The sequence below is a fragment of the Strix uralensis genome, chromosome 2, assembly GCF_047716275.1.
Source record: "Strix uralensis isolate ZFMK-TIS-50842 chromosome 2, bStrUra1, whole genome shotgun sequence".
Classification (NCBI taxonomy): Eukaryota; Metazoa; Chordata; class Aves; order Strigiformes; family Strigidae; genus Strix; species Strix uralensis.
Window position 1 is genome coordinate 50,923,205 of NC_133973.1, and position 25,579 is coordinate 50,948,783.

Below are 25,579 nucleotides of genomic sequence, written 5' to 3' on the forward strand. Positions count from 1 at the left end.
TCATCCTTGAAAACAGTTGAACAGTTTCAGCTGAAGAAGGAAAGATCATAAGAAAGATGATTAGCATGATTTTTTTTCACTTTGAATTTTTTAATAAGGTTTTAAGCAGCTGTAAAGTGGCTTTATATAGGAAATGCTGTGTAAAAATCTTCCCCAACCTGTAAAAAGTCTTTATTCTCCTCCTTATATGGGGTGTTACTCATTTTAATTCTTTTGTTGTCGTTGGTAGGTTTGTTTCTCACAACAAGGCAGTTGCACCGGAGTTGTTCAGGATCAGATTTCCAGTTGTTTGGTGACAATATTTATACAGCCTGTGAATATCACCATGGTCTGAGTTCAAGTGGAGTTTTCGTAAACTGTGATAAAATATTTTCAGTAAACTATATAAAATTTCATACAAAAATAGCTGGCACAGTTTTTTCTTAGAAATCAAGAGCTAGTGACATTTCTGTCATAAAAGGTTGTCAGAGCTGCGTTCTAAATAGATCAAGATAGGGGTCTGAAATCAAGGAATATAAATATGTGTGTATATGTAAAAGATGATGGATATAATTCCTGACTGCACAGTCTTTTTTGTATGTTGGTATCTCTTCTGCTTGCTCCTTTCAAGTAACCCTTCTTTTCTCAGTGGCTCCATTATAGTTGGATTTTTTTTTTATATTAACTGTTGCTTTTAGATCAGAAAGTGTGATAAGGAAGAGAATAATTAAAATAGATGGTTTCTTAAAACAGAAGAATTCTTCCTTCTTTTTGCAGTGATCAAAGATGCATATGTAGGAAATTATGGTAGAGCTGCTAAGAAAAGGTATTTTTTCTGCCCGGGTTTAAGGAAGTATATGTAATAATTAAAACACTTTCTCAAGAAGCAGTTTTATTATTAATGCTTAGTGCATACATATTTCTGTTTAAACTGCTACTAATGCAATATATACAATTTATCTGTAATGTTATTCAGATTGCTTCTTTTGTAATTGCTATTCACTAGATGTTAGAAGGGGGGCTTTTTGAGAATACTGCTGGTAATCCTTCTACCAGCAGTGTATCAGAATTCATATAGCAGATCAGCATTGACCTTGTAGATAATGCCTTGACTCCTTCCCCACTTGAAGGGGAAGGGACACATGTGTTAGGAGGAGAAAAATGAGAGCTTGGTAATGTGAAATGAGCAGCTGAAATTTCAGGTCTGAAATGTTAGAGGTCACTGAAGTGCTGAAAGCACGTTAGCCCTGATGGGATCAAAGGAAAGAAAACAGCCACAGAGGTGGTATCTGTTGTTTTGCTCTGATGCTGCTGTTACAGAGCAAGCTCATAAAAAATGATGGATTTTGAATGGTTCCTATCTGTGTTTTTTCTTTAAATCACAGAATACAAAATCCTGGACCGGGGAGTGGATGTTTTCCCTGGGTGGAAAAGCAGGAAGTTGCTGTAGGGCACATCTATACTCCGTACACTGAGGAATAATGAAAGAATATATTAGGGGGAGGGGAATGAGAGAGGAGGTATCGAGATTCAGTAATTCAGCTAATGTAAAAGTAATTGCTGACGATCTGCTTCACATGGAGAGGAAACACAACAAAAGCTTTAAGTCCCTGTGTGTGAGAGAATATGCAATACTGCAGTTCAGTAGTCATGGATTGTATTAACAAATGGAGTTTACTTTTTCCCCCCCTTTTTATTATTGATAGTTGAGAAGCATCAGTAGAAACAAACTCTTGAGAATGCAGTAGTAACGTCCACTTAAAGGTGTATGGTGAGATGACTGTTGCGATGTCTCAGCTATGCTTTGTTCCTAACATAACTTTGCCTTAGAGAAAGAAGTATCATGGATGATGAGTGGTGGAGAGGGAAAGGATGTCTTTGTTCTCATTCTTAGAGCAGTTTGTATTCCACTGGGGGTGTCACTGAGAATTTGTGCTTCTGTTTTAGGATGAAGAGTTGTCTAGAGTTGTGGATCAGAAATTATGTCTGTGCTGAAACAATTCTCTTAGCAACAAGAATAATGCAGTATAGAAAGCTGAGCAGTTATGTGAGGAAAACATCCCTAACGCTGTCAGTATAAAGAGGTGCCTTTTGAACTCCACCTCTGAATTTCACTAGAAGTCTTGTACAGAAGGAAAAAGTTCTTATTTATCTCCTTCTCACTCTTTTATACTGTGCAGCTACATCACTTCTGATGATTGAAACCAGCTCACACCAAAACCAGTGTAAGTCTATTAACTTATTTGAAGACCAAAGTCAGCACTGGTGCACAACTCCCCGGGGAGTTAAAAACTAACCAAAACCAGCAAAAAAACCCCCAGCAAAATAGAAATCCCCAGGACCTTGTGTCCTTCGCTTGCAGTTTCCAGGCACTTGCTTGTTAATTTACAAAGCGACATGTTGGTGCTTTTTATTGATAACGAGGTCTCAAAATGAACACTCACAAAAAACCCCTTCAGTGTGTTCGGTTTGGTTTGGTTTTGTGGGAAGAAGTTGTCGGAGGTCGGTGCAGGTGCTGGTGCTATTCTGTGCTGTATCGACTACCGGTGTCAGCCTGACTCTCCTTGTATGTATCACTGTCTTTTCACATAGCTAGATTTGTAAAGATTTTATTTAAAGGTAGCAGAAGTATTAGAGTATAAATGATACAGATACTGAACTTTTCATTGTTGAGCCAAATATAAAACCATTCATTGAGAACTCTCATCTCAGGTTTAAATCAAATATGTCCTCTATCTGTGGTTGCTGATTCATCCTCACCACTGGCAAGAAACATTTGTAATGCTCTGGTAATTTGGCAAGTGGTGGGTTTTTTTGGGGTTTTTTTTTGTTTGTTTGGTTGGTTTTTTTTTTTCCTGTGATAGGTTTGCGCAGCATTGAAAATTTGCTATCCTTGTGGCAGATATAAAACTGGCAAGCAGCAAGACCTCAGCTTAATTTTTCAGTGTTTTTCTCATTCCTGCTGTTCTTTCTGTGAGGTCTCACCGAGCTCTTACTGAGCGTTAATGCTCTTCTGTCTATTTCCCACTGTAAAAGGGCACACCAGAAATTCCAAAGTGTGTCCAGAAAAAGATGCCTTTATTTTGGGGTTTCATTGTGACAAAAGTTTAAAGTTTAAAAGCTTTCTGCTGTCAAATTAAGAACGTATATAGAAAAGTGGCTTGGCCCTTATGTTTCCAAATGTAAGGATTAATGACTTGCCTTGGAAGAGTGGTGATGCTTATTTATAAACAGTATTTGAATGTTTTATGGATGAATATCGATTACCTAGATATTATTCTCTTTAATCATCCATTTCTTATGACTGTGTCCTTATTGTCATCAACAGCTTTATGGAAAAATATCATATCAAGTCCTTTCACTCTATGCAAGACAATCTTAATTTCCTATGAAATAGTCTGGGTACTGTATTTCAGTGAGACCACAGAACTGCAGTGTTTGTTGGATACAAGCATCCAATTTTTCTGCTTAAACTATCAGATTAAAACAACAACAACACACAAACCAGCCAAAACCGCTCAAACAACTCCTACCAGAAAAATCAAACCCTAGAAGAACCTAACTTTGTTCCCATCAGCTTTTAAATGACTGGGCAAAGGGAAGGAGAAATGGATGCAGAGAGGAAAGCCCTCTAGTTGAGGTTAAGCTTGAGAAGCCTTGCCTTGAGTGCATGATCAAAGAGTTTGTGACAGTGGATAATTCTGAACATCTGAGAGTAAGCACCAGTATTTCCAGGCAGGTATGGTCCTATTAACTGGGAAAAGAAACTTGCACCATGTGAAGACTGTCCTGGTAGCAAGAAATGTGTGTAACTTCACTTGCTGATATAATGGAAATTTAAAATCCAGTTCCAGAAGAGTACAAAATATATCTGCAAATTTGTGAGTCCTCATGATATTAAAGATTTTTTTCCTTGATGGCATGCACCACGCTTTATTCTTCAATTTTCATTTTTGTTCAAGAAAACATCAGGCTGCCAACAGTTGTTGAGAGCACTGGCTTGGTAGTTTACAAACTTCACGTTTTTTAGATCGCTTGTGGGAAAAGAGAGGTTAATCACTATGCAATCTTGAAATCTAGAGTTGGATCAGACTTAAATATTTTGATATTGAAGTCAGATGGTTTAAACTGACTCCAACTGGTAGATTTGAATGATTTTGATACACTTCTTCACTTTTGTGTTTTTGTTTAATGAAACGGGCAACATTTAAGTTTGATCCTGTTTTAAGTTTCTAAACCATTTGCTGCATTGAGCTGATCATTTAAGTAGTTCGGTCATTAGTCTCAGTCTGATGCTAGATTATTTTTTATCTTGATTTCATTCTTAATTGCTGTATTCTTAATGTTGGAAACATGTTCTTTTTAGCTATTTTTGTTAGTAACTTTAACAATATAGTTAATTTTTCCAGTGACACAGAACTAAAACTTTTTGTGGATTTTGTTGTATTTTAGCTAGTTAGCTTATACATTTGACCAGCTTCTCAGTCGCTGCTTTCTTTTTCTAGCCATCTGTGAGTCTTGTTGGTCATAGTGAGGCAGATTTAGCTAACAGTATAAAACTGCTCCAACTTCATAGAGGTAGCATGTATTTAATAGAGGGATTTCTGAGTTTGGTTTACTGCTGTTTTATTGATTGAAGGTCTTAATACAGTAGAAAAAAGTACCTTCTATGACTTCTTGCTTGCTTGACTGAGTGCTGCTGGAAGCTTGATCTGTATGTCCTGTATGATGAAAAGAAATGTACCTTTGAACAGCCAACTAATTTGTACAAGTAAGATCGTCTCTTTCTGTTGCAAGAAACAGCCTTTCAGTGGGGAGAGAATGTTACTGGTACTGTTGCGGTCGTCTTTTGTTACAATTGTTTCTAATGTTCATCTGCCTGGACAGCTGCTATTTCCTCCTCCATGCAATAATCTCTTCTAAAGTGGGAAAGATCTTGATCTTTATTTTCTTTGAAATGTTATATTAAAGACCCTTGTATCTGCTGATCATTTCATTCATCAAATGCCTTTATTTAGCTGCATTTAAAAATGGTTGAAATACACTTGTCAGTTTTACTTTGACCACTGATGTCAGCTTGAATGGTCTTTGTTCTGTCACCTCATACTGCCTTTCAGAATTGCTCGCTTGGATTTGCATTAAGCATGCTACTTATTTTAAAGACTACAATTTTTGTGTGTGAAGCACCTGTAAACAGTGCTTTTGATTAGCTGACATCTCATCTCACTGTGGTTCATGGAAAATTGAGATAAGATGCCATCTAGTTCATGGTGAACTATGGTCTGACAATTCAAAGTCATCTGTGCTGGTTCCAGAGTCATGAGAGATCTCTTAATATATATTCCTCCATGATATATTTCATAGTTTGTTCACAGTTGTGCAGAAAATAGTCTTGTTTGTTCCTGTGTGTTTCTCCTTCCTTCACCTCATTCTGTCAGAAAGCAGTTGCTCCTCTTCCTGTCACTTATAGAAGTACATATATGCTTCTTCCCCTTGTAAGTTGTGTTTTGTTGTTGGTTTGGGTTTGCTGTTTCTGTTTTTAAATGAATCTACATCACTGTTTCTCAGGAAAGATGCTCTTCACCCATTTTTTTGGTCTGTTCAGATACCTGATGCTCTGTCATCTTTTCATACATACTTCCTTCAAATTAATCTTTCCTTCTCTTTCATCTGTCTTTCAAGTGCGCTACTTCTCTTTTTAGGAAACTTTCCTATATACTTCACTTACACAGTCTCAAAACTCCCTATATTAACATGCAAAGATATACAGAATTCTGAAGACAGTCTGGTGTGGAATACAGCAAAATTGTGGGTGGTCCTTTATGAATTTTGCTTCAGAATTAGGGAAACAAGAAACCTTCAGCTGATTTCCCATAAATACCATGTCAGGAAGGAGGGGGACTGGCTGTCTTTTGGAGACTATTGCTTTAGTCAGCTGAGTTTTTTCAGAGTCAGAATTGGTACCCTGGAAGGTAAATGCTTAGATGTGTGTTATGTATTGTGTTTTGCTGGCCACATTTTTGGTATTTTCTGATGAAAGAGGGGTGCCTCTGGTGTGTGGAGAAAGACTGGTTGTGGAAGTCAGCAAAGCCAAATTCTGAAGTTCCAATGTTTTAATTTAGAGAACTTAAACCCGGGGTGTTGCTATTTTAAGTAGAATGTTAGTTCCTGTCTGTTCAAGTCTGTCAGTGTCTCTCTCTCAAGAACCAAAACCAAGAAGCTTAGCCTTACAAGGCAGAGATGTTAAATGCAAGAAATGTTCTTTGCCTCTCTAGACCCTCTGAAATGTAGGATTAGTTTTGGCTTCTGATTTCCTTAGCTCCAAGAGCTTGTATCACTGGAAACCAGGGAAGGTCAGTTGAAGATTTTTTCAAATTGATGGAGTCCAGAAACCTTTTTCTCAGATGAGGGAGAAGTAGAGCTTTCTGCTTAGCCTTGGAAGAAGTGCTCAAGGTGGATAACATTCAGTGACAGTGTTACCTCTGTCCTCTCTGGTTCTCTTGGTTGTATGGTTTTAACCTGCACGCTGCCTCCTGGATGCCATAGAAAGATCCTGTGCCAGCATCTGAGGAAGTTCTACTCATCTTGAGTAGAATCTGTCTTATTATCGCTTCCTTGTCCACATGCTTTGTTCTGTTCCAGACAGTACCAGTGTTGGTAACTGGGGTGGATGGGAGGAGGAGGTTGTCAGAAGAATAATTACTTATAAAACAATAAGGTTCATTGCTTCTGTTTATGTTTACTTGGGTTCCACAGAGCTCCATCCTGCTGCTTCCTCCCCTTTCTCCCTGCATCCTCAATGCAGCAATGGGCTCTTCTGTCTAAATGCTGACTATTGTTTGTGCTTTCACTCCATAAGCTGCTCGGCTGAGCATTTGCACTGAACCAGTGCACAGTGACTCAAATTCCCTGTTGGAGCAATGCTGTCATCAGGTCACAAGCTGTTCTTGCTTGCAATGAAAGTCAGTGACAAGCTTTCAGATGTACTTGTTTGGCTTGCATCAGTTTTTGCTTTCAGGATTGTTCTAAGGAGGAGCTCTGTGTAATTTCTCCTTTTTGGAGGTTTATTCTAGTCATAAGTGTTAAAGAAGTTCTCTTGGGAATGATAGTGAGTGTTTCTTCAGGTGGAGGAGACTTCTTGAGTTCTTTAACCTGCTACCAGAGATACCTGTTAGAAGAGCTGTGTCATCTACTTGCAGCATAACCTCTGCTTTCTGAAAGGCTTTGCCTTGTTCAAAATCCAGATAATTGCTCTAAGAGAAAATTAAAATATAAAATGTTAATGGAAGTGCCTCCTTGCCCAGGCCTAATTGACACGTGGCATTTTGAAAAACAAAACAGAGAAGCTAATGGTTGTGATGTGAGAACATTTCTGTTCATAAGAGCAAAAAGAAGTATGTTGGTTTGTGAATTCCATTTATTGTGACGTCCGGAAGAAATTGCCTGCAGAAACCGATTTGAGCTGAGAAAACAGAGACATTAAAGATACCATCTAAATCTTATTTCTCCAGAATTGCATCCTGAATTCTAAAATTGAAATTTGAAAGCTTTTTAATGCACAGAGTCAACACATGTTATGTGATGTGATTGTTAAGTTTGTTTGCCCAGGGGTTGTCCAGAACTTGTGAATATATGCAGTAATATGTGTTTCTAAACCAGCATTTTTTTTTCAGCACTATTTCTCCTTCAAACAATGGTAAGAGCATAAAACAACCTCATGTAAAGAGACAAGTTGCTAAGGATTATGAGCAGCAGTCTTATAAGACTTCATTATTAATCAAGGAAAAATATGATATTGCTGGGTGGTAAAGGTGTTATTTTAATCAAATGTGTCCTTCCTCCAAACACTCCTACCCTACCTTCCATTGCTGCTCACATAATTGAGCAAGTTAGGGGTTTTTTTTAACACCTTAGGTGGGTTTTAGATGTTTTTCAGTATGATCCAAAGGTTAGTGGAGATTGTTTAATGCTGGCATGTAAATCTTGTATTGGACCATAGTGGTGAAATGCAAATTACTTATGATCTGAGCTCTTGTACATAGAGCTATGAGCCCCAGCACATCCATAGCTTTTATAGCTCCTGTAATGCCTGACAATCTGTTGTATGTGGAAACATGATATTAAGTGTCTTTTCATTTGGCTTATAAATGATATACTTTTATAAATATTCCTCCTGCTGAGGAGTGCCATACTGGGCCTAACTAACCTTCCTCTAAATGTGAAGATTTGTAGTTTGAAATGCTTGGATTTATGTAAAAGAGGATTAGAAGAAAGAAAAGAAAAAAGCTGATTATTTCTCTTCTACATCTAGTCCAGGTTCTCACTGTTGTACAACACATCTCTTTGTGACAGTTTATAATACATCGGTTAAAACATGGCGCTGGTTTGTAGTTTAACAGTTGACAGGTCGAATCACAAGAGCTGCTGCTAGGATAAATATTTTGCAACTGTTGTCTTTAAAATATTAGAATTCCATGAAACTGAGGGAAAACAACATAGCTTTGAAATTATTATAAAACACCATGTTTGTCTGCAGCTGGCATTACACAGCAAAGGGCTGTAACACAGCCCAAGGATTTTGGCTGTATCGAACTATTGCTGCTAGCATTCTCTTCTTGCAGAAATTGTCACTTCCAACAGCAGAAATACCACGACAGGATGTATCTGTGCACCACTTTTCAGTCTAGTTACTTAATGTAAACCCATTTTTATCAGTACTTTAAGCAAATGTGGTTAAGGTGCAGAGGAGTATGTCATATTCTCCCCATCCTCCTCCTGTGCAAAAGGGTTGCTACTTTTGGCAAAGATGGGTGGTGATAGTAACAGTTTAGGCATCTATAGTAAAATCCTCCAAGCTCATCTGAGATCATATTCATAATTACACTCATGCTTCTAGTCTGATTTTAATGAGAGTAGGTGAATGTTACTGTTCTAGAAGCTCTGAAGTTTTAGCAATTAAATGCTATGAAGTACACAAAATGAAGATTGTGAAGAAATTGTTGACCACAAGATCTTCTCGTGTTCCTGGGAGTTAAATGATCCTACATCATATTACTGAAAAGGTATTTGTTCCCTGGCTTTCCATTTTTTTTATTTGTTTGACCTTCCACCTCAGTGCATTTCCATCAGCATCTACAAATGTTATCAAAGCAACTTTGGGACTAGAATCATGTGGCAATTATACTGGACTAGTACTTCTGAGTAATCTTCAACAGCGGTTATCTTCATGGCATCAGCTTTTCTATCCTGCTTCCTTTTTATGTTGATACGTTCATTCGGTAGCAATTCTCATGAATTTAGCCAAATGGTAATTTTATATGTAGTTCTAGCTGTATTTAGGTATAATCGTTCTTCTTTTTGTTCTGAAGAGGTAACTAATATCCTTCCTAGCTTCTCAGTTGTCTGAAAATGTGATTTAGAAACCACAGGAGTACCATTACTAACAAGTTTTTATGAATATATAGTTTGTCAAATGGGAATTATTTGTCTTTGCTTAGCTTAAGTTACAGTCCTTTTCTCCTTTTCTATTTATTCCAGCAATGGTTATAATCCTTTATACTTTTCAGAACTTTGAATTATTTTTATGAATAATGGAGAAGGCAGGAACTCATGTTAAGATGATGATGTTAAATGTTTCCCTCCAAATTCAATGTCTTCCATTTCTTCTGGATGGCTTCTTGTGTGCATTAGTATCTGAGGGGAAGAAAAATATTAAAACAAGTGAACCAACTCTCAAGACAATTTTGCCTCTAAGAGGCACTGTATTACTTCAGTTACAGGTTAACGCAATGTGCATCGTCTATGAACTTGATGACAGTGTGAACCAAAAGTAAGTTTGTTTGCAGATGCTGTATACTGGGAGCATCTGCTGTAGTTGAGAGGTACTCTGGTTGATAGAATCAGTGAATTACAGTAAAATTAATCTTTTTCAGTAGCAACAGTCTGATTCTAGCAGTTTGTCATCTGAGGCAGAAGGACCGCTTTGCCCTGCAGGAAAAGATGAATTAATTTGTGGAATACAAGTGCTTCCCAGACGGCCAGCCACATGAGCGCCAAAGATTGTCTATGCAATCTTGCTTTTTAAAAAGCGTTAAGGAGACTTGGCCCAATAAAATCTAACATGTATTGTATCCAGAATGGTATCTAAGGGAGTCTTTGGGACTACAGATGTAGCTGCTGCCATTTAGAATTACCACAGTGATCTTTCCTTGTTTACTCTGTAGCTGCATGTGCATGAACATCTCTGATGATCAGATGTGCTTTGGCATGTTGTTTAAAAGTTTGTATCAGAAATACGAATGTGACGTAATAAATTTGGTGAGAGGCAACTACTATGTTATGCCTAAGAAAAGCTTAACAAATTCGTAGTGTTTTTTGGAAGTACCTGCCAGAAGTTGTTTACCACAGAATTGCTATGAGGTGCGTATTTTATATGGAAACGCCCCCTGTATGTACATAAATACAAATGCACTGACTTACTGTTGCTCTTTACCTAACTCTAAATGCAAGATTTTTGTGATGAACTGTGGTCATACCAGATGCCTTTGCTGGAGTATAAAGTATTTCTTGTCCTGCTGGGTGAATTCCACTAGAATAACTTGGTGTTTGTGTGTTTTAAAGTTGGAACCAAGCGTACCGATCCCTCTTTGAAAAACAGAAAACTAGCTCTCCTCTTTTCCTGGAGGACAGCTCGGGCATTGTGTCAGCTGGAGTGGCTTCAGCTCTGCTGCTGCCCAGAGAAGAGTCACATCAGGACAGCCCTAGACCAAGTGTTCACTCTGTCCTCCAAATTAAGTTTTGGTTGGGGTCCTCTGCACAGCTCCTCTGTTTCTTTACCTGCGTGTGTGTGTATGTGTGAATTGCATGCAATGGGTCTTCCTCTCAAATGCTTTTTCCCATCTGTCCTAAGTGCTCCATGCTACCTACTACATTTCTCATGAGTGTGCAGACTGGGTGAAGAACACTTGTGGCCTGTGGGAGGGGACTGAGACTGTAACATAAAAAGGTCCATGTGCAGTATGACTTCGGTGGCCTCTTCTGTGACTGTTCTGCTCTTTGACGGAGTGATCCAGTGAAGATACTATTCTAGGACTATGACCTTTAGCTCCAACTCATTGTTTTCGAAGGGGAAATAGGAATATACAATGTAACCTGAAAGTTGTCTTAACAGAGGAGTTGCTGTAGCATGTAGCATGGATTTAACCTCTTGAAGATTGAATAGTGCAGGTTTTCCTTCTGATACTGTGTTTTCCTCCCCTTCGAGCTTTTCTTTTTCATGAAGCTAAATCCTTGCAGATACTTTTAGCAGGGAATATTACTCCTGGTAGTAAGTGTTGCAAAAGAAAAAATGTTAAAAAAATGAACAAAATTTGGAATTAATATTTCAAGAAAATTACAGTTCTTTGATAATTGCTTGCAATCAAGCAGATACAAAATGTTTGTTAATTTTTTATGCCACAGATGTGCTACAAACCTAAGAGCTCAAGCTTTCTTAAAAATCTCAGTTGCAATCTACGCTTAAACTGTAAAGTGAGTGGTATATTATTATTATAATATTGTTTTTTGTGTGCATTTTGGAGGTAGCACATGGCAACAGATGTTTCCATTTTGGTAGAGTGATGCCTCAAAGGGCTATTTAGTGGCTCCTTCATATAGAATTATAAGTGTAATGACGAGATAGTTGAGTCTTTACAAACTACAGATTATTTTGTTCTCTGATAGAAGAGCCCCACCTGAACTCTTCCTTCCCAGATGCAAACAAGCATTTAGTTATAGTCATCATAGAGAAGTTACAGCATGATGCCTGCAATAGCTGTGATGGTTTTGGCTAGGAAGGACTTCTGGAGCCCCAGGTGGGGTTCAGTGGTTATACTGGTGCGTTCCCCTTTCATCAGTGCTGTGCCATCTGCAGTAAATCCTGCCAGACCTTATATGAATCTGTCTTCCTCCTCTTCCCTCAAACATATTTGTGCCACAGCATCCCACATATGATTGGCCTGCCAGCTGCTCAGCGTTCCTGAAATGAACGGTGATCCTGAGTCCAGGAAGCAACAGTCTTTTAGGTCACATTTGGTCTTTAGGCCTTCCAGCCCTCCAAGTCTAGGTTAGGAAAGCAGTGCTATTGAATGTTTGGTTTTTGTTTTTGTTTTTTTTTCATTTGAGTTCAGAATGTAAATCATGCTTTGTCATTAGATCTAATAAAAGGTACTGATTTTTTCCCTCCTAGTGGCTCCTAATGTTTTACTAAGAATTTCATTGCAACCTGCTGTATAGCAACAATACTGATTTTTTTTTTTTTAAAGTATGCCCATAAGCACTAAAACTGTAGTACATTCACCAGTTTATACCTCATCTCTCAAACAGAACAGCACATTTGAAGGAAGACCTTGTCTGGCGAGTTTTGAGGTAGATGGAATTTGATGTCCAGATTGTTAACCCATTATAAAATGCAATATAATGAAAATGTTGATAAACTAATAAGTATTTGCTACCAAACTAATCTTTGTAACTGTTTTATAAGAGAAATGTGGTGTAACAGAAAGGCAACACATTCCAACTTCTTGATTAATAGGTTCTGATAATTGATCAATTTACTGTAGGTGGTAGAGAACATGAATAGTCACTGAGACCTTCCTGTAGAGGCTTATGCAGTGTGACAGAAGAGTAGGATTGTTGTGTGATGCCTGTTCATGCTATTAAGTCTTTGTATCTTCTGAACAGTTATCTTTATGCAAAAGAGAAAAGCTCTGTTGCACTCTCTTCTGAGGAAATGTAATTTGAACTTTTAATTTAAAGCTTTAGTGTAGAATATTTGAAGGTAGTTTGTCTAGTTTCAGTTCTGTTTTTTTGGGTAAGCCAATGCAACACATGTGTTTATCATTCTCATGAAGCTGAGTGACTAACAAAAGTGAAAACATGAAACTTACAGTAGAGAAGCTCTTAACTCTTTGACTGCTGTGTCTAACTATATACACTAGTTTTAAGCTGTGCATTTGTGTGTGAAACCATGCTGCTGCAGAAGGTGGTGTTGCCATATGGATGCTGTTACTTGGGTGGAATAGTGCCAAGGACATTAATAACATTTCCATTGTGCCCACACATTTCAGATGTCACCAGGAGCTGATGTAATAATGTAGCTTTTGTTGTACAGTAGCCAATCTCTGTTTCTTTTCTTGATTCATTTTGTAATTGGAAAGACACTGTGCAGTACTTGAAAATAGCATGAACTGAGACAATTCTATCTTCAAATATTGGTGGCATTATTAAAACAATGCTTATTCTGACTGGGTCAGTTTTAAGAGATTAGATTTTACTTGTAATTTAAATGTGGCAAGGAAACAAACTAATCAATGGGAAAAATATTTGTAATTATCAACAAAATCATTTTGTGTATATGCAAGACTAATTTGGGGAATGAAAGGTGGGAATAGTTAAACTTTTAATCAACAGGGCTTTTCCCGATATGCTTATTTTAAATATAGCAGAGAGGTTACATTTCAGTTCCTGGTTCATAGCATTAACATTTCAAATTTAGTATTTTGAACCCAAACCACTAAGCATTAAATTAAAAAAATCTTTGTCCCTGACATTTCAGTAATGAGTTGTACTGTGCCAGTCTCCAACAGGGTTGATAATAAGTAGCTTTAATTCTCTTTCATGAGTTTTTATGTTACAGTTTGGATTGATGGTAATACAAGGCTAGGAATAGCTGATTGTTGGCATAAGAATGAACATTCCCCTTTTAGATCAAAATAAGTTGAATAGCTTTTGATATTGGATTTCATTCCTAACATGAAAAATGCCTTCTTCCAACAGAAAGTCTAACAGCTACAGTTTGCAAGCTGGGGCAGGCTTGACTTTCAGGCATCATGGGGTACAATATTTTGAAGAAAAATGCACCAAAAAGAGAAGCCAGGTCTGTCTGCCCCAATTTTGCCATTTTGTTTTGCTTTTGGCTTAAAAGGGATTTGGGTTTTGGCTGTTAATGTAACAAGCTGCTTACCTTGGCAGAGTTGGGCCGAAGACCAGCCTTTGTTGGTTAACAAATAAAATTAGTTTGAGCTCACTGTCCATGGAGTGTTTTCTCACATCATAAATCATTGGGCAGACTGGGACACTGTCTTAGTCCAGTCTCTGAGGAGAATTCTAGCACAGCACTTCAGGAATGAGGTATGTTGTACTTGCAGATGTGGAACAAAACTCAGATATGCTTTTTTCTTAGCATATCTGGATCAGTGTCTCCAGTATCAATCCAGCTTCCATGAAGACAAATTTCACCTCAAAAAAACCCAAAAAGATTAAGTTTGACTGGCAGAATTAATTTTTCAAAACAGTTTGAGAAGGTGGCATGGTTTAGCATGCTTTAGAAAATGAGCTTGATTTAAAAACTGCAACTGCATGGACCTATAAATTCTAAAGCACTTTTAGCCTGTCATATGCTCTGCAAGCTTCAGTAGTGTGATAAATGAGAATTTTGAGTGATCTTAGAAGTACTTTCCTGTCAGTTTGTCACAATCTGCACATTTGTTAGGTGTGCTCTTATTCCTCTTTCCAAACCGTGTTCTTGGTTTCCTTTGAAGCACTTATAAACATCTTAATTGTGTGGTCCATTTTTGGTGACTCATATGTCTCTAACAGTTTACACACGCTTATGTTACAGTAATCAAATTCTCTGAGAGGAGACAGCTTTAAAAAATATTTATATGTGTTTTTTAATAAGTGGAAAATTTTATACAGAGAGAAGAGCCTGCACAGTAAAGGGGTTTTTGTTTGTTTAATTAAACTTCCAGTAAAACAAAAGTGGTTGAACAGCTGCAGCTGTCTGTATATGAATTAGTGCAAAGCAGTCAGACTTCAGGAAGATAACTCCAGTGCCTCCACACTACCCAAGCAGCTGTAGAGTCAAATCAACATCCATCTCCCGCCTTTTGGTCTCTCCTCATGAGGGAGAGAACATAATTAGTAAGAAAACGAAACCGTCAAGAATCATGTCAGTTTTATGGCCTTCTTAGGGCAAAACTGCAAGTACAGCAACAGGTACTAGAACACTTTTAAAACATGGGACTTGGACAGTGGAAGAGTTGCTTGCCTTCCTTCAGTATGTCTTGCTGCAGTCTGAATGTTGAGGAGTGTTTGAGGAATCAGTAGTTGAAGCCAGCCTGAATCCCTGCTCTGTTGCCATCTCCCCCTTACAGCTCTCTAACCGCCTTCTGATTGCTTAGGGAGAACTCGGAGCAAAGCAGTATGTAATTGTATCCACAGCAAAAAGAGAATGGCATTTAAAAGCTTCCTAAGTAGGGAGGAGAAATGACTTGGCATGTACAAAAAGCAGGTTATAAGCTGTGAGTCCTGAGAGCAAGTGCATCCTAGTAGACTGCTTAAAAATGAAGGGTACAGGGCCTTCCTGTCAAAAGATCTTTCCTGGGGCTCAACCAAATTGGCAACACCCTGCTAAATAGTCTGGATTCTGTTTTGTTTTTTTTAGCCCGAGTGCTGTTGTGTTCTGTGGAGATTTTAAATTAAAAAAAAAAAAAATTAAACTTTTCATTGGTGTGAGACTTAAAGTAGTGTGTGTACCTTGGTGCCTCTGCCTGAATCCAGTAGTCTGGAGAGATACTGTGTAAATACAACTTCTGAACCAACTTTACTGGTTTCTCTGGGGTCAAGTATGCTTATGTGGATAATATTTTTAGGGACTTTTGTTCATATTTTAGAAATATGTCTCCTTTTTTTTATTATTTTTTCTAAACTGGAATGGTAAGTTCAACACATTCTCTAGTTATGTAACAGTTGTCACAGAAGAGGTCCAGAAACTCTGCCAAAGGTGGTGTGGAATGGCTCAGTAGTTGTGGTAGTATGCTGCAGGGCAGCTAGGTGGGTTTAAAAATTGGTTGGATGGTTGAGCTCAAATGATTGGGCCTTCCAGATCTTCTCAAAGTCGTTGAGGCTTCAAGAGCCCAAACCCTCGACTTTCCTGAATGAATGGCAGGCAGAGTCTGTGTCTATTGGGGAGGGATTGGAGATTCCCAGAATGACAAGTCTGGAAGCCTGAAGTTTCTTACTTCTGACACCAGGAGGAAGGCTCCTGCTCCACCTCAAGATCTGCAATTACATAACAGATTCGGTGCTCTTTTAGGTGATGAGTCTGGGTGCTCCATCCAGTGAAGTGCCCAAGCTAGCTAAACCTGAGCCATGCAGAAGCACCAGGAGAAAGTGGCAAGTGATAATAGTAGGGAAATTCCTGGCTGTGGGGGATGGAGACTCCCATCTGCTGACCTGACCTGTCATCTAGGGAGGCTTGTTGTTTGCCAGGGACTTGGATCTGGAACATTGTGGAAAGACTGCCAAGGCTTGTCTGGCCCTCAGACTACTACCCCCTGCTGCTCTTCCATGTAGGCTTCAGTGATATTGCCAGGAATGATCTGGAAAGTATCAGTTGTGACTATATGGCTCTGGGGTGATGGTCAAGGGCATGGGAACCTGGGTGGTTTTCTCCTCAATCCTTTTGGTGAGAGGAAAGGGTGTGAGGAGAAGTGGACAGATCCGGCGGGTAACAATTGGTTGCATAGCTGGTGTCAACAACAGAGACTTAGTTTTATGATCATGGGACCCTCTTTGAGGATTCCTGGGAAAAGATGGGATCCACCTAAGTGGGGTAAAAGCATCTTTGCTAACGGGCTGGCCAACCAGGTGAGAAGAACTTTAAAATAGTCATGATGGGGGAGGGAGAGAATGACCAACAATCTTGTGAAGAAGCGATGGACCAGGTTGGCAAACAAAATGTATGTGGTGATGCAAACAGTAGGGACTGTGTAATCAACAAAACAGGACTGAAGGAGACCCTTCCCAAGCATACCTGTATAAACAAGGAACTGCCTTTCAGAATTACAGGGAAACCTCTTGTACTCTTTTTGGGAAATCAGCATAGCTGATTGCCTCTCTGAAGTGTCTGAGCTCTCATGGGGTGTGAAGAAGAGGAATTACATGTCTGCATGAAGTTGCGGAGTTATGATTACATTGGGATCATGATGATATGATGGGGTAGCTCACATGACTGGCGTGCTGCAATAGATATATACAGGTTCTTTGGGAAGGACAGGCTAGGAAGATGAAGGGGAGGAGCCCTCGATGCATAAGGGCTTGTCCTGGTTTAACCAGGATAGGGTTAAGTTTCCCCAGCAGTGGGGGGGAGCTCTAGCCGGGTTATTCAGATACCATGTGGACGTCACATCCTGGCAGGTCACATTTTTCCTGGCGAGGGAGCGCGGTGCACTCATGGTTTTGTACATCGTGCTTCTCACTGCTGTATTTGGTAACTATTTTGCTCTGTTCATTGCTATCACTATTACTGTTATTGTTATTGTTGTTGTTTGTTGTGTTGCTATTGCACTGTTGTATTAAACCTGTCCTTATTTCAGTCTTGGGGCTTTGTATTTCACTCCCTTTGTGGGGGAGGGGCAGCGGCCTCCTGGTCTCAGACCCCGGCAGTGGCTAAACCACCACAGGGCTGCTGAAACACATGGAGCTCTGCTGTGGGACAGATGATGAACACCTGAGAGTTTGTGGGTTAGGGTTAGAGGGCAGACCAATGTGGATGATGTTGTGGTGGGTGTCTCTACAAACCACTTGACCAGGAAGAAGTAGCTGATGAGGCCTTCTTCAGACAGCTGCAGTAAGGTTCATGTTGACAGGACCTGGCCCTCATGGGGCATTTCAACCATCCTGATATCTACTGGAGGGGTAGAATAGTTTGCTTATGTCCTGGGTGTGAGCAATCCAGGTTGTTTCTGGAGTGTGTTGACTGCTGGATCTCATACTTGCAAACAAGGAAGAACTGTTGGGGATCTGAAGGCTAAGGGCAGCCTTGGCTGCACTGACCCATGAGATGGTAAAGTGGAGGAAGGGGGAAAAAAGCAGAAAGCAGGGTTGCAACCCTGGATTTGAAGAGGGAAGACTTTGGCCTGTTCAGGGATCTGCTTGGAAGAATCCCACTCAAGACAGTTATGGAGAAAAGAGGGGGATCCAGGTGAGCTGGCTGGTTTTCAAGGATCACCTCCCCCAAGCTCGATAGTGGTCCATCCTGACAAGCAGGAAAACAAGCAGAGGTGGCAGGGTGCCGTCGTGGATGAACAAGGAGCTTCTAACAAAAATCAGACATAAGAAGAAAGAGTACAGAAGGTGAAAGCAGGGAGAAGTGACCTGGGGTGAAGGTAGAGAGTATGTCTGTGTATGCAGGGATGGGTTTAGGAAAGCCAAAGCCCACCTGGAGTGGAATGTGGTGAGGGATGTTGCTGTGGGTTAACCCCAGTGGACAGTTCAACCCCACCCAGCTGCTCACTCACTCCCCCACAGAGGGATGGGGAAGAGAATTGAAAGAGTAAAAGTGAGAAAACTCGTGGGATAAGATAAAGACAGTTTAATGGGGAAAGCAAAAGCTGCTCACACAAGTAAGGCAAAATAAGGAATTCATTCTCTGATTCTCATCAGGAAAGCAGGGCTTCATCACATGTAGCAGTGACTTGGGAAGACAAATGCTGTAACTTCACATGTCCCCTCTTCCTCCTTCTTCCCCCACCTTTTATTGCTGAGCACAACATCATATAGTATAGAATATCCCTTTGGTCAGCTGGGGTCAGCTGTTCTGCCTGTGCTCCCTCCCAGGTTCTTGTGCATCCCCAGCCTACACACTGTCGAGGCAGTGTGAGAAACAGAAAAGGCTCAGCAATAGCTAAAACATCCCTGTGTTACCAACACTGGTTTGGTCACAAATCTGAAACATAGCACCATGAGGGCTGCTATGAAGAAAATTATCAATCCCAACCAGCATAGATGTGAAAGACAAGAAATGCTTCTATGGGTACATGAGTGGCAGGGAGGAAGACCAGGAAAAGTGTAGGCCTACTGCTGAATGGGACTGAGAGCCTTGTCACAGAGGTACTTAATGCCTTACCCACCTCCATCTTTAATAGTAATACTGGTCTTCAGCAATCCCAGGCCCCTGAAACCAGTGGAAAAGTCCAGGGCAAGGTGCACCTACCCTCAGTGGAGGAGAATCAGATTAGGGAATATTTAAACAAACTGGACACATGCAAGGCCAGAGCCCTGCTGGGGTATGTGCTGAGGGAGCTAACTGATATTGGAAGGCCACTCTTGATAGTCTTTGAAGGGTCATCAGGATTGGGAGAGGTTCCTCAAGATGCAAAGAAAACAAATGTAACTTCTGTCTTTAGGAAGCAGGAAACTTTTTTGATGAGAACTATAGGCTGGTCAGCCTCATGGTAACCCCTTGGGAAGTGATGGAGCAAATAATACTGGAAGCCATTTCCAAATCTATGAAGGACAAGAAGCTGGTTGGAAGTGGTCAGCATGGATTTGTGAAGGGGAAGTCACATCTGACCAATCTGTTAGCCTTCTGTGATGAGATCACTGGCTTGGTGGAGGAGGGAAGGGCAGTGGACATTGTTTACATTGACTTCAGCAAAGCTTTTGACACTGTCTCCCCTACCATCCTCATTGCCACACTGATGAAGGGCAGACCAGGTGAGTGGACAGTGAGATGGGTTGAAAACTGTCTGAAGTGCCAGATGCAAAGGATTGTGATCAGCAGCATGAGGTCCAGCTGAAGGCCGCAGGGGTGGATAATGGGCCTGATGCTGCTCAGCATCTTTGGTGATGATCTGGGTGACAGAACAGAGTGCACTCTCAGCAAGTTTGCAGATGATGCAAAATTGGAAAGAGTGTTTGTCTCATGAGAGGGTCGTGCTGCCATTCAGAGAGGCCTCAACAGGCTGGAGAAATGGACTGACAGGATCCTCATGAACAAAGGGAAATGCCAAGTCCTGCACCTCTCGGGGAAGAGCCCCTGGCACCAGTACAGGCCCAGGGGCTGAGTGGCTGGAAAGCGGCTTTGTTGAGAAGGACCCTGGGGCTCCTGGTGGACACCAGGTAGACCATGAGGCAGCAATGTGTGCTTGTGGCAAAGGCAGCTCCCAGCTTCCTGAGCTGGTTAGGCAGAGCATTGTGAGGCGGTGGAGAGAGGCGATCCTTCTCCTCTTTTCCTTTTTTCTGGTGAGGCACAGCTGGAGTGCTGTGTCCGGTTCTGGGTTCTCCCGTACAAGAGAGATGGAGATGGAGATACTGGAGCGAGTCCAGCAAAGGGTCATGAAGATGGTAGAGGGATTGGAGCATCTGACATCTGAGGAGAGTCTGGGAACGATGAGACTGTTTAGCCTGGGGAAGAGAAGTCTCAGGGTGATGTTATTGATGTGTCTGAATACGTGATGTGGTGAAAAAGGAAAGTGGAGCCAGAGTCCCCTTGGCAGTAGACAGGGAAAGGAGGAGAGGCAATGGGCACAAACTGAAATAGAGGAAAATCTGTTTAAACATAAGAAGATCTTTTTAACCGTGAGGTTGATTGAGCACTGGAATTTCCATCCTTAGAGATATTCAAACCCTGGTTGCACAAGGCACTGAGCAACCTGTGTTTTAGTTGCCTCTGCTTTGAATAAGGGCATTGGGCCTAGATAGTCTACAGAGGTGCCTTCCAACCTCAAATGTTCTGTGATTTTGGTTGTAATTAATGGGTACTCTACCTGCAAGCTGATAATAAATGGATTACCACCAGGGACTGTCTGTCCCAGGACAGATGCTCTGTTTAACATCATTATCAGTTATTGGAGAAGGCCATGGAGTACACTCTCCACACGTCTGTGGTTGATACCAAATTGGTGGAACAGTTGATGTGCTATACTGGAGGGACCTGAGGCTCTAGGAACTCTGGTTGTCTAGCCTGGAAAAGAGAAAACTTGGGAGGGCCTAATAGCAGCCTTACAATACCTACAATGAGGTTATCAAATAGATGGAGTTGGGCTCTACACAGCAGTGCGTGGTGGGATGACAAGACCAATGGATGTAAATTGAAACAAGAAAGGTCCCAATGGTCTGTAGAGAGAAAACTTTTTTCCCAGAAGGGCAGGCAATCAGTGGAGCAGGTTGCCCTGCGTGTCTTACCTCTGTCCCTGGAGGTTCTGAAGACCGATGTGGACAAAGCCCTGAGCACCCTGGTTTGACCGCAGAGCTGCTCCTGCTTTGAACAGGAAGCTGAACAAGTGACCTCCTAAGGTCCCTCCTGGCCTGAATGACTCTGATTTTTCAGTTAAGTCCCAGTGGTAAATTTTTCAAGTTCTGTTTGCATGTCAGCTTGTAATGTGTGGTAGCACTCTTTCTCTTTTGCTGTTCATTATGTAGTTTAGCAGGCCTCTTGTGAATGGGTTTTATAATGTTTATAGGCTTCACAGAAGAAACAATAGAAGAACATTATCAGCCATAGCCTTATGTCTGGGATGTATCCAAAAGTCAGAACACTCTTCTAGCTATGACTTGCAGGCTCTGGGGGAGGGAGATGTTCAGAATTGTGACTGTGTGACATTTTGGGGGTGGAGAGTAATAACTCTGCTTTTCTGTCAGCTTAATTTGATTTAGTGTGCAGGGCTTGTTATCTAGGCAGAATTTTTTTGCTACCTGTTGTGTACTGGTTAGCTTTACTTTGTGAGCTGTATTGCCTGTTTGCAGGCCACATCTTGCAGGGTTTACATAGCACAGTCATCTGTGCAGAAAGCAGATGCCTATTACTAGTTCTCATTTTGCTGTTTCAATGGTTGAAGTGTTAAATGTTTGCTGGAACATCCTGGGGCATGGCTTTCTACTAAAGAAATCGAGCTATATAAATATAGCTATCCTTGACCTTGCCAATCATGCTTCTCCTAGTAGATATTTGATGAACCACTAAATATAACCATGGCTTCCATATTTGAACACCCCAAGTCTATTATTTTTGATTCTCCAAAGGATTTTTCTGTCTTATGACTTCCCTAATTCTCTACAGTGACTCTGCAGGATGAATGGTAGGCTACAGGGACTTTGTTGTGTGTATGGTTTCAACGGATGATGGGATTCTCCCAGGAGAAGACAAAGACACATCATATAACCGTAGCAAGCCTATAACACACCTCTGTTTGATAGCAGACATTCAGAAGAGTAGGAACATTTAATCTTCAGATCTCCTGATGCATAATCACAAGTGAAAGTAAATTTTTCTCCCATTGGTGAAATGCTGTGAGAGCATGTTCATGCAGCAAGGCTCTGCGTATCTGTATAAACAACAGTGAAACTCAGCATGATGCAAAACGTTCTTGATAATACTCTTTAAGTTAATAGCGATGTGTCTAGCGAAGTAGATGCAGTGGCCTGGAATGCTTACGGATTTGAGAAACTTTTGAGAAATAAAATGCTTTAGAAGTCCTGTGAGCAAAAGGAAAATGTGGTCCAAGAAATAAAAATAAACTTTGTCATGCTGCCATAGTAGATACTGCTGAAGCATCACAAATTAATTTCCTTTAAACAGTAGAGAAAAATATGTGCCATTTGTTGCCTTAGCCATGATGGGCACTCCTGTGGTTTTTTTTTCTTTGGCCTCCTCACAGCAGTTCTCCACAAAATGTTACCACTACATGTTGCCTATTTGATGTGCCCACTTGGTTAAACTGAATATATTACTTTCACTGAGAATCTGTAATTGGATTGGTGTTTTCTTACTCTTTTCAAAGGCATGGAAACTTAAACGTTGTAAATAATTATGCATATCTGTGTTTCTCTTTTAGTGGAAGCAATAGTGGAGTTTGACTACAAAGCTCAACATGATGATGAGCTGACGATCACTGTAGGTGACATAATCACCAATATCAAGAAAGATGATGGAGGCTGGTGGGAAGGACAGCTCAAAGGCAGAAGAGGTTTGTTCCCTGACAACTTTGTAAGAGTGAGTACAAAGTGGAACTGTTCTTGTGTGTATACATTTTGTGTACTGTGCTATTCAGGCTAAATATCAGCCTTTATATCATAATATTTCTTATATCCAAAACCATAATATATTACAATACAACGTAATATTGAGGCAATGTTACAAAGAGAAGATGACATTATTTGCAAAGACAATGTAGTTTTGATAGCCTGAAAATAAAAGCAGCTACCCCTATATTTCTCTGCTGTTCAGTGATTACATTTGACTGTGGTCTGGAAACAAAGTGATTCTTCTAGAACAACTTATATGTCATGGCATTTGCAATATTTTCTCTTTTGTGTAAATGCTACTTCTTCTCCAGAGGGCTTTTTTAGGTTTTACAGAAGATTTTTATGAGTGCTTATTCCTGGCTAAATTAGATAAGAATAATTAAAGTGGATTTTTCCAAACAGTTGTGAAAAAAAAATCATTACTTTGTATTTCATGTAATGCGCTAAACCTGCAGTAATACTGGTTTCAGGAAAGCCATTCAAAGTTTTAGAAATATATATGTATATAAAATATATATATTATATATATATCTTTTTTTTATAGGGCATCTCTGTGTGTGCACGTATGTCTGCACATATGAGACTAGCTATTAGTACCTCTGGGCCTCCTTGATTTGTCATTGGAGACCTAGACTGTTTGTTTCTATGAACCTCCATAAACTTAGCTCTCTGCTATGGAAAAGAGAGCAAGAACTACAATAAATTACATAAATAGGTTTTATGTTAATATGTTACTACAGCTTCAGAGGATCTTTGGGACTTTCCCCTTTCCAAGGGTATAAGTATCTTTTTTTTTCTCCATCCTCTTCTAACTGTGTAAGCCTGTTGTGTGTTTAGACATATGCACATAATGAAGTTACTTCATTTTGCTTCACTGACACTGCATATGTCGAGGTACCTTGGAGAAGTGGTTCAGGGCAAACTTATTGAGCCTGTAGCGGGGCAGCATGGGAGCCTCAGATGTTCCTGTGGGGGCAAACATACTCACATCCTAATCCTTGTTCTTGTCATTGCCAAGGAGAAAGAACAGCTCTGTGTCTGTCAGGCGGCAAAGATTAGGAGGAAGTAACGGCCTTAAGAGCTGAAAGGGAGCAGAGGAGGAAAACGAATACCCTGTTTCTTGTTAACCTCTGAAAATCTACACTTTGGGGTGAGGGGAAGAAACTGTTTCGGGACTCACTGTGTATTGATAATATTTTTCTGCTGGAACTCTGATGAATTGTGAAGTTCTAAGCTTTCTCCTGTATAATATTTGAAATCTGCTGATGATTTTAGGAGGTTTGGATTTAGTGCTAAATGTGGCCTATGAATTTCTGTTATGAAAGTATCATTAAGTATGAAGGTTTGCAAGTTCTCTCCCTTAGTACCTAATTTTTAAGGCCTCTCCAAAGTGCTTTCAAACTGTGGCATCCTGTCACATAATTAAAAAATAACTTTTTCTCAATAGAAAGTTCTAAAACAACAAAAAATGTTTTGGATTTTGTGTTCTCATAAAATATCACTCCCTGCTCTTTGCTCCCCTCCCTTTCTTTCTTTCTTTCTTTCTTTTTTTTTTTTTTTCTTTTTTTAAATCAGCATCCAGGGCTGTTTTCTAAAGAACTAAAAACCACATCAAATTCTTCCTCATTCTCAGCTCGAACGCAAAGCCAAATATGTTTTTCATAGTTGAGCATTCCCTCTTAAAATTAGGTACTGTGGAGTGGAAGATACAAACTTCCTAAAAGTATAGTTAGTTTGTGAATATCTTGAGTGAAAACCTTTATTTTTCTTTATTTTTTCTTCTGTAAATCTCCTTGTAAGTGGAGAGCTATAGTCAAATGTAACAGCAGTCTCATTAGAAAGCTTGTTGAGCGTAATGATCCCGTCCACTAAGATTATAAGTAATTGTAAACTTTCAGTTGTGGAAAATTTTTTAACACGTGCATGCAGAGTCGAGCTCACCAGCAATCAATTCATGCTCCATTGCTGTTCTCTTGTCAGCAAGGTAATTGAGAGGCAGGCAAAAAGGGATGCTACAAATGAGTGGTGGAGTTGAATGCAACTCCAAATTTCCATTACTTATTAGAACTGATTGTAAAAGTAGTTACCTGAGAAAGTTACTCAGAGGTAAAAATCACTAACTAAATTCTTGAGGTATTTTGCATTCTACCTTCAGGTGGAGGGAATAATTTCTCACAGAAAATAGCTTTTCCTTCCTGTGATTTCTTTTGAATAAATTCATTATGACATTCTAAAGAAACTGTTGGGTTTTGGAAAAATTGAATGTTTGGGCTGAATTGAAACAATGGAATTAACACAGTAAAAAGGCCTGAGTGGTCTCAGTTAGCATGTATGCATAGATTCTGCAAGTGCAAAGAAAAGATGTACAAATCAGAAATGGAAAAAATAGGAAAATGCAATATATTGAAATGTTTATGAAAAGATATTAATACAAAGTGTTACTAAGAAAACTAAAAAAATACTTTTTCAAAGGAGTACTAGGCTGTGAATGTGGAAAAGACTTTTGGAGTTGACTGTAGCAAAAGTGATTTTAAATTTCATGGAATAAATGCAAATTAGGAGGCTGTTGAAGAGGAGCTGTCTGAAGACAGATATAAGAAAGAAAGAGGAAAGGGGAGGTAGCAATGATATGTATGCAGTACATGTGCAGTTATTTTTTTCAGGGGACTTTCACTGTGAAGTTGTATGAGAGGTGCTTCCTGTTCTTGAATCTGCAAAACAACTGCTCTGAGCTTTTTATATTTTTACACAT

At 39.8% G+C, this 25,579-nt stretch overlaps 1 protein-coding gene across 3 annotated transcripts in view; it reads left to right on the forward strand.

The window, feature by feature from the left end:
• SH3KBP1 (SH3 domain containing kinase binding protein 1) overlaps positions 1–25,579 on the forward strand; it is a 238,498-nt gene that overhangs the window by 4,663 nt on the left and 208,256 nt on the right. For 2 of the 3 annotated variants that reach the window (XM_074858676.1, XM_074858678.1), the window contains exon 2: positions 22,638–22,795. In XM_074858676.1, coding sequence (XP_074714777.1) covers positions 22,638–22,795 — 158 coding nt within the window. The remainder of the gene's footprint in view (positions 1–22,637; positions 22,796–25,579) is intronic. The other variant, XM_074858679.1, reaches the window with a different exon arrangement.